The sequence below is a fragment of the Onychostoma macrolepis genome, chromosome 03, assembly GCF_012432095.1.
Source record: "Onychostoma macrolepis isolate SWU-2019 chromosome 03, ASM1243209v1, whole genome shotgun sequence".
NCBI lineage: Eukaryota > Metazoa > Chordata > Actinopteri > Cypriniformes > Cyprinidae > Onychostoma > Onychostoma macrolepis.
The window spans coordinates 6,224,897-6,241,958 of NC_081157.1; the positions used below are offsets into that span (position 1 = coordinate 6,224,897).

The 17,062-nt window shown below is 39.2% G+C and overlaps 1 protein-coding gene across 4 annotated transcripts in view; it reads right to left on the bottom strand.

Moving 5' to 3' along the window:
- Positions 1-2,745: 2,745 nt before the first annotated feature.
- The window catches only part of LOC131536643 (NACHT, LRR and PYD domains-containing protein 13-like), a 57,573-nt gene continuing 43,256 nt past the window's right edge, over positions 2,746-17,062 (bottom strand). Inside the window, exons 2-8 of one of the 4 annotated variants that reach the window (XM_058769678.1) lie at positions 13,936-14,123; positions 10,775-12,586; positions 10,535-10,690; positions 10,149-10,424; positions 7,344-7,390; positions 7,135-7,260; positions 2,746-3,194 (exon numbers count right to left, since the gene is read on the bottom strand). In XM_058769678.1, the coding sequence (XP_058625661.1) occupies positions 3,082-3,194; positions 7,135-7,260; positions 7,344-7,390; positions 10,149-10,424; positions 10,535-10,690; positions 10,775-12,586; positions 13,936-14,081 (2,676 nt within the window). In that variant the 5' untranslated portion in view covers positions 14,082-14,123 and the 3' untranslated portion in view covers positions 2,746-3,081. Of the gene's footprint in view, positions 3,195-5,287; positions 7,261-7,343; positions 7,391-10,148; positions 10,425-10,534; positions 10,691-10,774; positions 12,587-13,935; positions 14,124-17,062 lie in introns of those variants that run through there. The other 3 variants (XM_058769675.1, XM_058769676.1, XM_058769677.1) reach the window with 3 other exon arrangements.

Consider the following 17,062-nt stretch of genomic DNA (forward strand, 5'->3'; position numbering starts at 1 on the left):
GTATGAGCGAAGCCCAGAAGAAGTGAGGAATAAGTGGAGGGACTTTGCAAGTGTGACCAAACGGAGGGCTGCGGCACAAAGAAGGGAAGCAAAAAAGACTGGTGGGGGTATCAATTCAGTTCCTACTCTGAATGCAGAGGAAGAGAAAGTTTTGGTCATCCTGGGGCCTGAGGCATTGGAAGGGATCCTTGGAGGCACTGATGCGTGTGCATTAACCAGGCCTTTGCCTTCAAAGTTGAGCCCTCCAACATCAGGCCTCCTCCAGTCTGGCCCTTCAACATCAGGCCTCCTCCAGTCTGGCCCTTCAACATCAGGCCTCCTCCAGTCTGGCCCTACAACATCAGGCCTCCTCCAGTCTGGCCCTCCAACATCAGCAATGAGACCTGGTCCTGGGCTATTGCTCCCTTCCCCTGACTCACCTCAGTCTGAGGCCTCCTCAAGTGCTGAGGAACATCCTCCTGATATTTCAGAACACCAGCCATCAATCTCCCGACAAAGGAGAAACAGGGGACGTTGTGGCTGCAGTGAAAAGCTTCTTCAGTCTGAGAAGAAGAAAATAACTGAACTCCAGTCAATCAGGAGAGAATTGATAGCCCTGAGGGAGCAGCAAGACAGACATCATCAGGAGGTAATGGCCTATAGGAGGGCTAAATTAGAACTATTACAACAACAGGCCAGCAAGCCCTCTTTAACCATGTTTTTACCAACCGACAGTAAGTGTAAATGGCATTATTTATTCATTACTCAGTATGTAAAGTCAAATCAAATCATGTGTGACTGACAGCTTTGTAACTTTTTGAAACTGTGTATTTTCTTTTCACAGATCTGCAGATGTAATCTTCTTTTTTATTTTAATTTCTTTTTATTTTTGGCTACATTGTTGGCCACCATGCCTCCTTTTATTTTAAACTCATAATTTCACTTCTGCTCTGTCTGCTCCACCATGGAGGTCTCCGGCCCTGTCTGCTCCGCCCTGGTGGGCTCCTGCTCCGTCTGCTCCGCCCTGGTGGGCTCCAGCTCCGTCTGCTCCGCCCTGGTGGGCTCCTGCTCCGTCTACTCCGCCCTGGTGGGCTCCAGTCTCGTCTGCTCCGCCCTGGTGGGCACCAGGTCCGTCGGCTCCTCCCTGGTGGACTACAGTTCCGTTGACTCCGCCCTGGCTTCCTGCTCGGCCGGCTCTGCCTCAGTCCCCATTCTCTTCACTTCCACATGGACCTGGCCCTCCATCCCTCCCCCTGTTCCGCCTCCGCTCCACCACCCTCCTGGATGTTGTAGGAGCGTCTGGAAGCCGCTCCTTGGGGGGGGGCTATGTCACGAATCCTGTCCCTGCACTTCCGTTCATTCACCACCAGAGGTCACTCACTCACCACATTGACTCTCACAGCACTCATCACACTGGACTCAATTTCCCATCATCCATTGCACTGATTGCACACACAGCTGAAGGCACTGATCACACAGCTCTCACTAATCACACACTCTATTTAAACCCTGGACTTTGTTTCCCTCACTGCCGAGTATTGTATGCGTTTACCGCTCCCCTAGCCCAACGTGATCTCACAGAATTACATGTAATGTTCACAGACTTAATTAACCTCCGAATCTGTGGTGGCATCACGGAATCGCCGAAAATTCCGTGATGGGCTCACAGAAGTGATACCAATGTAAGTCAGTGACAGGCATCAGCCGTGCTCCACGCACGGAAACCCTTAGCATCAACATGCCGACGCGATACTGGGAAATTTATCGTCATCATTATTGTTCAGAACTGGGTAGGTTTAGGGTAGGGGTGGGGTCAAGTACTCCAGTGAAAGTATAACTGCATCGGAGTCACTCTTTTTACGTGGTCCGATGCAGCGCTGGTGTTGAACCAGTGAATCCGTGCATGGACCACGGCTGATGCCTCCTGTGAGCCCATCACGGAATTTTCCGCGATTCCGTGATGCCACCACAGATTCGGAAGTTAATTAAGTCCGTGAACATTACACAGAATTCTGTGAGATCAGGTTGCCTAGCCGTAGCAGCAATACAGAGCCCCTGATAGTTTTCCTAGTTTTCCCCTGCCTGTTTTGGATTGTCTTTTCCCCTGCCTGTTTTGGATTGTCTTTTCCCCTGCCTGTTTTGGATTGTGTTTTCCCCTGCCTGGACTATTGCTTCGTTTTCAGATACCTCTCTCGTCAAGCCCCTTCGGATACTGTTCGCTGTCGACCGACCTTTGCTTGCCCTAAGATTACTCTTTGTCTTGTCCCTGCCATACCTGTTTACCATTGCTCGATCCTTCCTGTATTTATGACCATGCCTGTAAATAAAAGCTTGCACTTGGATCCGCACGTCTCACGTCTCGTCAGCCCCGTTACACAAGGAATGTCATTGAAAGGTGTTTTGGAGTCCTGAAGCAAAGGTTTCATTGTCTGCATGGAGAGCTCAAAATGAAACCAGAGGTTTTGCAACATAATCTGTGCATGTGTTGTTTTACACAACTTAGCAAGGTAATAAATACGATTTTAGCCATAATTTCAACTCCTAGCTACATTTCCCCAATAATTTTAAATTATACTAGTAAAAGATCACTTTGCTTTTAATAGAGATCAAATGCTTGAGGAACCAGCTTTGGAGATCACTGAGGCAGGAGATGAAGATGGATCTGGGCGTTATATTCGACAGATGATTGTAGAAAACATTTTCTCTGTTTGATTGAGAAAACTGAAAGAATAACTATTTTGAAATGCACTTGACACATTTAATTTATTAATCAAACCAATATTTACAAAAATTTCATACAGAGGATCAGTAACTTCTGAAATACAATATAATCTTAAAATCACTTTAACAGAACTACCTTAATATTCACTTAAATACATGTCAAATCTATTAAATACACTTAAAGATATTTGTATACAAACATTGCTTTCATTTAACTATTATTAAGTAGTTTATTGATTAATTCTTGGATATCAGTTAATGAGATCCACAGTTCATGTCCAAGTTTCTGTAGCTCTAATGTTAGCTTAGTTTTCTCTAATTACAGTTTTTGTATTTATAATTTTAGTTTTACTTCCTCCAGTGTTAATATTGAAGTATTAATTATTGTTTTTCCAGTATATGGTTCATGGTTATCTTGCTTGCAGTGCCTTTCTGTGACTCTGTGTCTGAGCCACTTCCCACAGGTGCCACTTGGGTGCTGTCCAAATCATCTCCTTTAATAAAAAAACAAAACAATATTAGCAATGTTAATGAGTGACAGGAACAATTTATTTGTCATAAATATTTATTTGCAAGAATGCTGTTGCCACTACATGCTACTATAGCCTCCTGTAGTCTTCAGCAATTTTAGAGCAAAAAATTGACATTCTGTTTTTTATTTATTTTATTTTTATGGGAATGGTAGGAGACATGGTGACTTTTGTGGCATTGACACACAGACACAAACTGTAAACATGATTTGAAAAGGCTAGATTAGAGTCTTTCCCCACCGACTTGAGTTGGTCAGGCTAATACTTAGACGCAGTCTTAAGACAATGGCTATGTTTATGCAACCGGACCCATGAATCTGGTTTTGAGTGAAGTAAGTATTAATAAATATATTTATTAAGCATTTATAACGTGAGTTAACCCTTGTGCGGTCTCCATTTGTTTTTGTTTTTAAACCAATGTAATTTTACTCTGTTTATTAATGTTTTTACTCCACATTTGTGTAGTTTTTGGAGGATTTATGATTTTTTTTAAATTTATATAAATAAATTAAAAAATATTTTTTATATAGGTTTTTATACAAAAAACAGCTTTTTATGTAAATTTCACTTAATAAAAGACCCACATTTCTAACTTTCATTCATGGGGATAACATGGATCATTTGACATGGTTTAGTGTAAAATTTTTGCCCATATTTTGGAAATTGCAGTTTCAAAATTAAAAAATTATCATTTTTACCACTAGATGGCTGCAGAGCTCCACTATTTACTATTTGACCAACTGAAAGATATCTTTTCACAAGTTTTCTTCAGTTGGATTCATATCTACATATTATGAAATCACAATTATAACAATAAAAATTATTTTTGTCAAAGTTTTGCATTTTTAGAACTGAAAAAAATCTATTTTTCAATAATGTTACATTATGATTTGAATCAAGCCTCAACAAGATGTTACAAAGAGAGTTTATCATTTATTTCAATCATCTGTGTTTCATATAATTTTAAAAGTGTGTGTGTGTGTGTGTGTGTGTTTTTTAGTCTCACAAATTTATTCCTCTGTGTTTGTGTGTTCACAGCATGATCATTTTGCAATATTGGAAGTGTACCACTTCATTTATGTCCATGTGTGTTCTGTGTTGTTTCTGATTTTGAGGATGAATTTTGTCCATTTTCTATGCGGGGTTTCTTCAAATAAAATAATCCAAAATGCAAAACCACCACAAAAATAAATTGGTGACACTGACACATCGACAATGCACACACACACACACACACACACAAATAAATTTGTGAGACCATAAAAACTGTTTTCTTATAATTTGTCAAATAAAATAATCCAAAATGCAGAACCACCACAAAGATAAATTCGTGACACTGACACATCAACAATGCACACGAACGCACGCACACACACACACTTAAAATTATATGAAAAACAGATGATTGAAATAAATGATAAACTCTAAAGACTCCAACCTTTCGCTTTGTAACATCTTGTTGAGGCTTGATTCAAATCATAATGTAACATTATTGAAATTTTTTTTTTTCAGTTCTAAAAATGCAAAACTTTGACAAAAATAATTTTTATTGTTATAATTGTGATTTCATAATATGTAGATATGAATCCAACTGAAGAAAACTTGTGAAAAGATATCCATGGGGAAGTCACCAGATCCTTCTAAACTCCTCTGTCTGTCCACTTCAGCTCATCGTGTTACTTTTAGTTCTTCCTTGGGGAAGTCGTAGCCTAATGGTTAGAGAGTCGGACTTGTAATCCAAAGGTTGCGAGTTTGATTCTCGGGCCGGCAGGAATTGTAGGTGGGGGGAGTGAATGTTCAGCGCATTCTCCACCCTCAATACCACGACTGAGGTGCCCTTGAGCAAGGCACCGAACCCCCAACTGCACGTTGGATGGGTTAAATGCAGAGCACAAATTCCGAGTATGGGTCACCATACTTGGCCGTATGTCACTTCACTCACTCACTTATCTAGTGGTAAAAATGATAATTTTTTTAATTTTGAAACTGCAATTTCCAAAATATGGGCAAAAATTTTACACTAAACCATGTCAAATGATCCATGTTATCCCCATGAATGAAAGTTAGAAATGTGGGTCTTTTATGAAGTGAATTTTACATAAAAAGCTGTTTTTTGTATAAAAGCCTATATAAAAATGTCTTTTAATTCATTTATATAAATTTAAAATATATCATAAGTCTTCCAAAAACTACACAAATGTGGAGTAAAAACATTAATAAACAGAGTAAAATTACATTTGTTTAAAAAAACAACAACAATTTGTTAAAAAATTACATTTTGAGACCATAAGTGCAACTGTTTTTTTCACACCAACATAAAATCAAGAAATCATTCCAATTTTATTTTTTATTTGTAGATCTAGAAAGTGTTGACCGCCGTACAAAGTCTCATGCCATTTGGAAAAAGAGAACTTTTTTTTTTTAATTTAGCAAACTTCATTTGCGGGTCAACCTTTTTATTCATGCATATAAAACTGTTTATCAGTGATTTATAATGCATTTGTAAATGAGTTATTAGTAATTTATGAACACCTTAATAAACCCTTTATAAAGGGAACCTTAATGTAAAGTGTTAAAGGTGCCATAGAATGGAAAACTGTATTTACCTTAGCATAGTAAAATAATTACAGTTCTGTACATGGAAATTACATACCGTCAGCCTCAAACACCATTGTTTCTTATGTAAATCTCGTGAATAAAAAAGACCACTGAAAAACAGGCAAATCAGAACATAACACCGACTGTGACGTATCAGTCAGGATCACGACGTCCCCAACATTTGCATATACCCGCCAGCCGAACCTACACAGCTGAATCATCAGAAGTTCTGCAGGTATTGTAAAGAAACAAGTGCGGACAACAGTGAAAATGGAACATCATGGAAATAAATGTTATGTTCCAGTGCCATATATACCTTCTATGTAGATATCAGAAAGCAATTTAAAATACTCTATCAATACATTCTATGACACCTTTAATTTCTTGACCATTAAAAGTGTTATATAGCCCACAGAATCATTCTCAGACTTAATGCTGACAACAATGGAACCAGTTGAGAGAGAACTGTCAAGAGGATTTAATGTGGGATTCGCCTGGATTTAGCCAGACAGGGTCACAATATGACGAAACAAAGTTGAAAAAGTAATGATTTAGGCTACTTCATGATGCTGACAATATTACTATCAATAAGTAACCAACAACATTTGATTTTGACTTGTAATTGTGTCATAATAAATACGCTTTATGAACACACAATATCAAAAATGAAAAAAATAAAATAAAAAAAAATTTAAAAAAACATTAAGAGCCCAATGAAAGGCAACACTAAACACTATTTAGCTTGTTAACAACAGGTATCATCACTTCAATTCATTCACTTTAATACAGTCCAACACACCTTAAGTAAAGCTAGGTACAGTACCAAACTTAATACAGTCCACTTCAATCATACTACAAAATCTGTGTGTGTGTGTGTGTGTGTGTGTGTGCGTGTGCATGCATGTTTAATTGCACAGAGACACTGAGGAGTTGAGTAAATTCATCATAAATCCAGCATATAGAGGTTCAGTGAATGTGGTGTTGAATGTGTGTAAGTGTGTGAGTGTGTGAGTGTCAGAGATGCTGTAGAAGGACAGAGTGCCGGCTGGCCAGTCCAGATAAACTCCTACTTTTTTAGATGAAGATCTAAAAGGTATGTTTTTGGTTTTATTCTTGTGCCAAATGTTAAATCCATTGGCGTTGCAGAAAAGACTCCAGGATTTGTCATCAAGCCCAAACATACTATTAGTGCCTTCTTTCCTGCTGGTTCCTTTGTAGCTCATTGCTACACGGGCCCACACTTCCCATTGAGCCTCCCAGTAACAGCGTCCAGTCAGACTTTCTCTACTCAGAACCTGAGGAATACCTTCAAATCTCTCTGGATGATCAGGATACGGCTGAGGATCTTTCACATGTGTGACTTTTTTGTTCTCTTCAGACATTATGAGTTCAGTGTTTACTGTGTTCGGATCCAGAGTGAGATCACAGAAATCTGAACGAAAAATTACAGCATTAAAACATCTGTAAGACATTACAACATTTAAAAGGTCTAAATGTGTGAGAGTAAAAACCTACATTTCTGCAGTCCTGGTTTGACCCTGCAAAGTCCTCCATAGTCTAAACTAAAAACAGACAAACAGTCATAAGTTTAAGAAAACTTATTGGCAGATATAATATACAGTTTACTGTCTCTTCAAACTTATATGTTCTGATTTTACACCACAAGATAAATGGTGAATTTTATGTTCCACTTCAGGAACTTGCGCTGCGTCCAAACGCTTTGGGAACACTTCTGCACTCTGAATCACGTGTGAAATCAGTCCAGTGGAAAGTGTTCCTGGTTCCGGTTGACCTAATTAATGCAGCCTAACAATCCTTTAACAGATTTGAATAATAGAAATGGTTAAAGACTGTTTTCATTGTATAACCTGGTCGAAAAGAACGCACACACATAATCTTAACTCAGAACATCCCACTGAGTTCCTCCCTCCACGCTGTGTCGTAAAAATTAACAAATGACCAACACAACGCCACAATTCTCTGACTAGCGTCCGGCCATACACTCCTTATCACCTCGAGAGACTCGTAAACCATGATAAGTTTGAGGATGAAATGACCGCGAAATGATCTGCACGGGGTTAACAACAAAGAACTACTTCTTTGGAGGTTCCAGAACCAGAGCGTTCGCGATACTGCGACCCCGCTTACCATAAACTACCTTCTGATAAACAAAAAAATGACTGACTTGCAGCTTCGTCTGAGCTAAGAAGATCACCAGAGCCACACAACGTGATACTCCTAATGACCTCACGACCTCAGCTTTGGTCTCCCGCCTTCCAAAGGAATGTGCTCTTTTTCTCTCCTTCTGCAAAAGAAGCACCCAAACTTTTATGGACTTTGCCAAAAGGAAAAGACTGCTGCTATTAACTCTCTGGGGTCGACAAACGTGTATACGCGTTTTGAGGCAGATTTTCCTGATAAGGCCGAAATGAGCTTGAATTACTCTGCCATTTTTGATCGTACAGATAAGAGCAATACACCATTCGAATCTGTAAGGGGTCTACTTTTATTTGTATACACTCATAATAACAACTAAACTTTGTGCTTTTGAAGAATAAAGAAAACAAACAGGGTGCGCTCTCTGTCTTCTCCGTCTCTGCGAACTCCTTTTTACTATTAAATGAACCAATTTAAGTCGAAAACAAATAATCTCTTTTTATGTAATCCGTATGAAAGTAAGGAGTGGTGCGGTTTCTCCTGTATCGCCTCATTACAGCTAATGTGATCCCGCCCCCCACTGAGCGCGCTGTTCATATGTAAATGAACTGACGAGCGGCGACTTCCATGCCGCGGGGAAAAACAAACAGGAACAAACAAAAACTTAAAAAAACACGCTTACTTTCAGTTAGGTCTGGTCTTTTGTCACGGTGCACACAGCAGGGAGGAACTATTGACACGAGACTAGGAGTAAACTCAAATATAACAGTCTTTAATCCAGACAAGGCAGGGCAATACAAGGCAGACACACAGGAACACTGGGAGTAGCGAGTAGACCAGACCAAAACTAACTGAACAGACTGGAACAAAATAGACAGGATAATCAAACACACACAGCTGAACGAAATCATATTAACTAATCAAACTAAACAAGGACAGGAAAATAACCATATATGGACACAAGAGGGCGGGAAACACACGACACAAGGGCTGACATACTGAGCCTAGAGGTACTCCATACTGCACTTGTGATCGATATGATACCTCTTCATTCACTGCTATGAATTGATGGCGGTCAGATAAGTACGATTTGAACCATGCCAATGCACTTCCACTAATGGCAACAAAGTTTTCTAGTCTATTCAAAAGAATGTTGTGGTCGATAGTGTCAAACACAGTGCTAAGATCCAGTAGCACTAATAGAGAATTACAACCACGATCAGATGATAAGAGCAGGTCATTTGTAACTCTAATGAGAGCAGTCTCAGAACTATGATACGGTCTAAATCCTGACTGGAAAGCCCCACAGATACCATTTCTCTCTAAGAAGGAACATAATTGTGAGGATACTACCTTTTCTAGTATCTTTGACAGAAAAGGGAGATTTGAGATCGGTCTGTAATTAACTAGATCTTTGGGGTCAAGTTGTGGTTTTTTAATGAGAGGCTTGATAACAGCCAATTTGAAGGTTTTGGGAACATATCCCAATGACAATGACAAATTACTAATAGTCAGAAGAGGATCTATGACTTCTGGAAGCACCACGTTTAGGAGCTTAGATGGAATAGGGTCTAACATACATGTTGTTGGTTTGGATGAATTAACAAGTTTACACAATTCTTCCTCTTCTATAGTAGAGAATGAGTGGAATTGTTCCTCAGGGGATCTATAGCACACTATCTGATGCGAGACTGTAGCTGACGGCGGCATGGTTACAATTTTATCTCTGATAGTATCGATCTTGGAAGTAAAGTAGTTTATAAAGTCATTACTGCTGTGCTGTTGGGAAATGTCAACGCCTGTTGATGCTTTATTTTTCGTTAATTTAGCCACTGTATTGAATAAATACCTGGGGTTATGTTTGTTTTCTTCTAAAAGAGATTAAAAGTAATCAGATCTAGCAGTTTGTAATGCTTTTCTGTATGATAGGGTAGGATAGAGATGTTTCATTTGTTACAGGTATGACTGTTCTGCGAAATGTTTAAAAATTCACTTTTCAGTGACGTAGGAGTTGCATTTACAGGGGAACATCCGATCTGTCCACTTACACGGTAGGTGCAAATGCACGTATCCGATTCATATCTGATTTATTTCCACATATGAATGAGGCCTGAAACCAATCAAAGATTATCGGAATCTATGTGATTTATTTTTCCTGCTTACATGGTTGTGGGCCATATCTGATCTGTGCCACATGGGGGGGAAAAAATTGGATTTGGATCACTTGAACCATGCAGTGTAAATGCAGCCATAGTGTTGAGTTCATACTTGAGTATATTCAGTGCATTGTCTGGATCATTTTGATAAGAGCGCAGCTGAGGTGCTGAGTGTTCTGGGTGATTGTAGCTCAGGTCCAGCTCTCTCAGGTGTTTAGGGTTTGAACTCAGAGCTGAAGCCAAATAATAACAGCCCTCATCTGTCACCATACAACCTGATAACCTACAAAAAAGGAGACATTAACACTTAACAACATTATCCTGTTGAAGATTTTAAGTAATTGGTAAACCTATTAAAAGTCTATAGTGCTCTACACTTTTACACTCACACACCTCAGTATTTCTAGTTGACAGTTTGGGTCCTTGAGAGTATCAGAGATCAGCTTCACTCCTGAATCCTGTAGATCATTGTTACTCACATCAAGCTCTCTCAGAGGAGCTGAAGACACAATTTTACAGGACTCAACCGTGAGATTACAGTTAGCAAGTCTGAAAGAGAATATAACAATTTTCAGAAAAAAACTTTCAGTCACTTTCAGTCTATTCACTGTAATACATGGATTTAATACTCACAGAGCCTTTATACAGTTGTTGACAGCTGGAATGAGTCTTCTTCTACCCTCCTGTGTTGTGTTGTATTTCTTCAGATCAAACTCATCCATCACCTTCTCTGACATCTGAAGCATGTAGGCTATTGCTGAACAGTGGGCAACAGAGAGTTTCTTCTCTGAGTGTTTGTTTGATCTCACAAACACCTCAATCTCTCTGTACAGAGTCTGATCATTCACTTCAAGAAGACACAGAAACAGATTTATGGACCTTTCAGCTGAGAGATCATCCTGTTTAATTTTAGCTTTAATGTACTGTGTGATTTTCTTGATGGTTTGTGAGGTGTCCACCGTGTGTGTCAGTAGATCCTGTAAGAGTCTCTGATTGGACCCCAGTGAGATCCCCAACAGAAATCGCAGGAAAAGATCAAGATGTCCAGTTTTACTCAGAAGAGCTTTATCTACTGCACCTTTAAGCAAATTATACAATGGTTCAAAATATTCAAGCACTGTGAGAGTACTGCATGTACAGCAGTGAAACCAGTAAAACGCAGCGAGAAACTCTTGAATGCTCAGATGAATGAAGCTGTAGACTTTGCTCTGATGAATCACTGATTCCTCCTTAAAGATCTCAGTGCAAATCCCAGAATTAACGGAGGCGTCAGTGACATCTATGCCGCTTTCAATCAGGTCATCCTCATAGAACATCACATTGCCCTTCATCAGCTGTTTGAAAGCCACTTCAGCAAGTTTCACAATCACTTCTCTGTTGGACTGCAGGAGTTTCTCTGGATCTCTCTTTTCAAACTTCTGGTTCCTCATGTTGATCTGAGTCAGCAGGAAGTGGATGTACATTTCAGTCAGAGTTTCAGGGATTTCTGCACTCAGATCTTCTTCCAGGAGCTTCTGAAGCACAGTGGATGAGATCCAACAGAAGACTGGTATGTGACACATGGTGTGGAGGCTTCTTGCTCTTCTGATGTGTGAGATGATTCTGCTGGCTTGATGCTGGTCACTGATTCTCTTCCTGAAATATTCCTCCTTCTGAGGCTCATTGAATCCCTGAATTTCTGTCAGACGGCTGATGTATTGGGAGGGGATCTGACTGGCTGCTGCTGGTCTGGAGGTGATCCAGATGAGAGCAGAGGGAAGAAGCTCTCCTTTCATGAGGTTTGACATCAACACACCCACTGATGAAGTCTCAGTCACATCACAAACTTTCTGAGCATCAGAAAACAGTGTGATTCTGCTTTCGTCCAGACCATCAAAGATGAACACAACTTTACACTCCTCGTAAATCTTTGAATCCCGATCTTGAAGTTCAGGGTGAAAGTCCAGCAGAAGTCTGTGAAGACTGTATTGATGATCTCGGATCAAGTTCAGCTCTCGAAATGGAAGCACAAACATGAAATCTACATCCTGATTAGCTTTTCCCTCGGCCCAGTCCAGAATGAACTTCTGCACAGAGACAGTTTTTCCGATTCCAGCGATGCCTTTAGTAAGAACAGAAGAAGTCTTGGTCTGGTCTTTCTCCTCACATCCTGGTTCATGTAAGGGTTTAAAGATGTCATTGCAGTAGATTGGAGTGTCTTGTGTTCTGGCTGTTTTCTCCATCTGTAAAACCTCATGTTCTTCATTCACTCCTTCAGTCTCTCCCTCTATGATGTAAAGCTGTGTGTAGATCCTGTTCAGGAGGGTTTCATTTTCCCGGAGTTTCAGTCCCTCAAATAATCTCTCATACTTGCTCTTCATACTGGTTTTGTGCTGGTCTTTGACTCTCTGTAATTGTTCATCTGGTTGGTGGGAATCCCGCTGCAGGTCTCCAGTCTGATTATCTCTATCCATACAGCAGAAACAAGAGCAACAACACAATCAATGAATGAGTTTGAGCTGAATGTTCTTCTAGTAAATCCACACATCATTCTCTGAACAAGCCGAGACACAATAAACCACTTTAAAAAGGGGTCATCAGATGCAAAATTCACTTTTCATAAATGTGTGTTGGAAGTGTGTGTACATATCCATCCTATAATGATAAAAATCCACCCAGTGTTTGTTTTTTTAAATCCCTATTTTAAAATCCCCTTTCTCAAATCAGGCTGTTCTGGGATTCCTGTCAGAATTACGTAGTTCTGCACAGATCGCTCCCACGATAGTTGATTGACAAGCCCGTCTTACCTTAGACCTGCCCTGAGTGAGCTGAGTGAACTGTAAACAGTCCGACCCCCATTGTGTCGACTCCGGTGCAGGGAAAAACAAGAATGTCTCCGATTAAGCGATTGAGGCCTTTTGTTGTTGGATGTAATAATGAATATAGCAGTCGTCATTTACTCCCGACATCTGAGCCACTGAAGACGCAGAGGATTAACGTTACTTTCACTTTGAAGTGAATGCACTGATCCCCAATCTGCCTAAATGCGTCTGTGTTCATGTGAATCATTCATGATCCAACCTCACCAACAGAAGAAGTGAGTATAAGGGTTTTTTTATGAATCTTTGCAAATCGCCTTTCCTACTAATGTACTAGTTAGCAGTTTTGCGGCTAAAGTAAACAGTACTGCTCGTCATCCCACAGAAGAGAGGGGCGGGGTCAGCAGAGCTCATTAGTATTTAAAGGGACATGGACTATAATGGCTTGCTAAAAACAGAGCTGATTTTGACAGGTTTAAAGAGGTGTTTTTTTACACTACCGTTGAGAAATTTTAACCAAAGTATGTTCTAGACTTTTAATTAAGACCCTAAAGAATCATTTCAACTTGTGCGAAATGGGCATCCCATGACCCCTTTAATACAGACCCAGACTATTATAATACAGAAATTATCTCAGACTGAAAAGCTCCGAACTGCAGAAAACTGAAAACAGATTCACAAAAACCCTGTTAAAGGACACACAGCTGATGACAATGATGGGTGAATCTGGCTCATATTCAGGTGAGAGCGCTCTATGATGGAACAAACACATTTGTGATGAGGATCAAAATATAGGTAAATAATGTGCACTCAGTTATGGAGTCGTTTGTTAAAGGAGACACTGATTTCAAATATGGTTCATTCTGTGTAAGTGACTCGTTTTACTTCAGCAGTTCAATCAGCTGCATGTTTGTATTCGCATAGGGTCAGAGGTCACAACTTCATCACTGATGTTTAAATACTGTCTCTTGTCTCCAGCAATGATTATCATCTCACCTAGGGTTAAAGGTCACTGATCCAAGACTGAAGTTAGGGGTTGTTGGCATGGATCTGTCACTCCTCATAGACAAACAGCTGGGCTCTGGAGATGATGATCTCTTGTTCTGATAGTCAACATCATCCTCCTCTCTCACTCTCTCCATTTTAGAGCCAGTGATCTTCTGTTTCCTCAAATATGTTCAGTTCTGCATTTGGACATACAACGACACACAACTCAACTGTCACCTTTAGATAAGCTGAAAAATAAAGCATTTCCTTCAGCATTAATAAAACATCTTTAGAGATTTTATTCACTGGAGTCTTTATTTAGAGCAGTAGCGAATACATCTAAACATATGACACATTAAATGCCTGATCTACATGATGTTCACACAGTATGTGTTCTTGCATTACAACAGGGGTCGGCAACCTTTTCGGCATGACGTGCCATTTTTAATTTTTCTAGTTGACCACTGTGCCAATACCCTCCCCTCCCCCTGTATATGCATGCTGTACATAAGCATTTTTAACCCTCTGGGGTCTGAGGGTGTTTTGGGGCCCTGGAGAAGTTTTGACATGCCCTGACATGTTTTTTTCAGTATCTTAACCCTCTGGGGTCGACTAACACGTATACGCGTTTTGAGGCAGATTTTCCTGATAAGGCCGAAATGAGCTTGAATTACTCTGCCATTTTTGATCGTACAGATAAGAGCAATACACCATTCGAATGTGTAAGGGGTCTACTTTTATTTGTATACACTCATAATAACAACTAAACTTTGTACTTTTGAAGAATAAAGAGAACAAACAGGGTGCGCTCTCTGTCTTCTCCGTCTCCGTGAACTGCTTTTTGAAACACGTCACTAAAATGAACTGTAACTCAGCAAATACTTCACACAGAGACATGATAAATATATCTATAGAAAGCTTGACATGTCTACTGTTAAATGAAGTAAGTCTTAACGAAAACAAATATTCTGTGATAAAGTAATCCGTATGAAACCAAGGACATGTCCAGTTTTTCCGTCTGGTCTCATTATCTCTAATTAGGTCACGCCCACGCGCTGCTCGTGCTATTGTTATTACAAACCTCCACGCAAGCCACGCGGCATGTAAACGCACCCACCACCGCAAACAAAGCAGCAACGTGTTCATCTTGGATACTTTTCAGTTTTGGAAGAACACGCTGTGAGGAATAAGCCTTGTATTTACCTCAGAAACGCACTGAGAGGAAAAAGCTTTGTTTACCTCACAAACCGAACACGAACGCAGCTGGAGCCGGCGGAGGAGAAGATATTTTATACCGAGTAAGTAATGTTTCTTATTGGCATTCGATAATGTGTTGTTGTGACAAAGTTGAACCCATTTACTAGGTGAACTTTTCCCAAACTATAACTCCAGAATAAAATGTGTTAAATCGAGTGCAACATTTTGAAATATGATAGGCAACCTTTCATTGCATTTAAATGTTGCACGACGTGAGGATAGTTATATGTTCTATAAACAATGATATAAAAGTAATGTCTAAGAAAGTTTAGACCAATCTTTACTGTGAAGTAGTCTACTCTGTTTGCAAATACCTGCTCAAAAATTTTTATAATGAGCTTAACAATAATAATTTAGTTTCTCAGTTATAAAATGTTGTTTTTGTATTGTATGATAATACATGCAAAGCATGTGTGCATCTATGTTATAAAATCACGTGGGCAATATTGGTGATTGCTAATGTAATAATATAGTTGCTCCTGATAAGACTATCAACATGCTCACTAATTTATTTATTAATTATAGTGTGTGGGGGGGTGCTTTATTTATTTATTTTGAATAGTAACAATATGTAGGCCTATATATTATAATAAATATAATGTACTGTTTTTGCTGTACTTTGGATCAAATAAATGAGCTGAAGACACTTCTTAAAAAAAAAAACATTACAAATCTTACTGTTTAAATAATTTAACTGGTAGTGTATGTATTGTCACCATGTTTGCTTTGTCTTTGGCCGTTCATTGTGTTGGTCACGTCTGTGGGTTAACCCTATGGGGTCGACAAACGCATATACGCGTTTTGTGGCATAATCTCCTGATAACGCCGAAAATAACTTAAATTACACTTTCAGTTTTGATAGTACAGATAAGAGCAATACATCAATCGAATCTGTAAATGGTCTACTTTTATTTGTATACACTCATAATAACAACAAAATGCTGTGCTTTTGTAGAATAACGAAAATAACAGGGTGCGTTCTCTGCCATCTCTGTCTCTGTCACCTCTCTTCACAGACACATAAATAAAACCACCCGAATCTCAGCGAATATTTGCCTCAAAGACAAGATAAATGTATAGAAATCTTGAAATGTCTACTTTTAAATTGGTTAATTTAAGTCGAAAACAAATCATCTCTTTTTATGTAATCCGTATGAAAGTAAGGAGTGGTCCGGTTTCTCCTGTATCGCCTCATTACAGCTAATGTGATCCCGCCTCCCACTGAGCGCGCTGTTCATATGTAAATGAACTGAGGTGAGCCAGGTCACGTACACACCCCCGAGAAATGGCATAAAACGTCAAGCTTCATCATAGAATTACTTACTTTTTATGCGCCTTTGGATGATGGCACGCTACATGGGTGAAGAAGCACTTCGGATGGATCTGGACAGTGACGAAGAGTTTACTTTCTCCTCAGAGGAAGAACGCGACTCAGATGACAAACGTTTGCATTTTGAAGAGCGTCTGTTCCCAGCGGAGGATATAATTCCTGACGAGTAAGTCTTTTTATTATTGCCTTCATGAGTTAAAATGTTGCTTAGCTATAGCCTATTTTATATCAAAATTTCCAAAGAGGCTATTGTCAGACTAAAATCAGCTATTCAGAGTAAAACTGGTTGAAATATGAAATATCTCCTTACAGGCCACTTATAGTTTTGAATGTTGTACAATGCGCGTATATAACTATATATATATATATATATATATATATATATATATAATTATGCATATATACAATAAAATATATGTAATTCTATATGCCGATATAAACATAAATGCAATAGATATCTCTTTCAAAAATTAACCATGGTTTTATGTATGTATTTATTTATTTATTTTACATTTTGGATTGTTTAGACTATATTTTTTCAAATGGTAA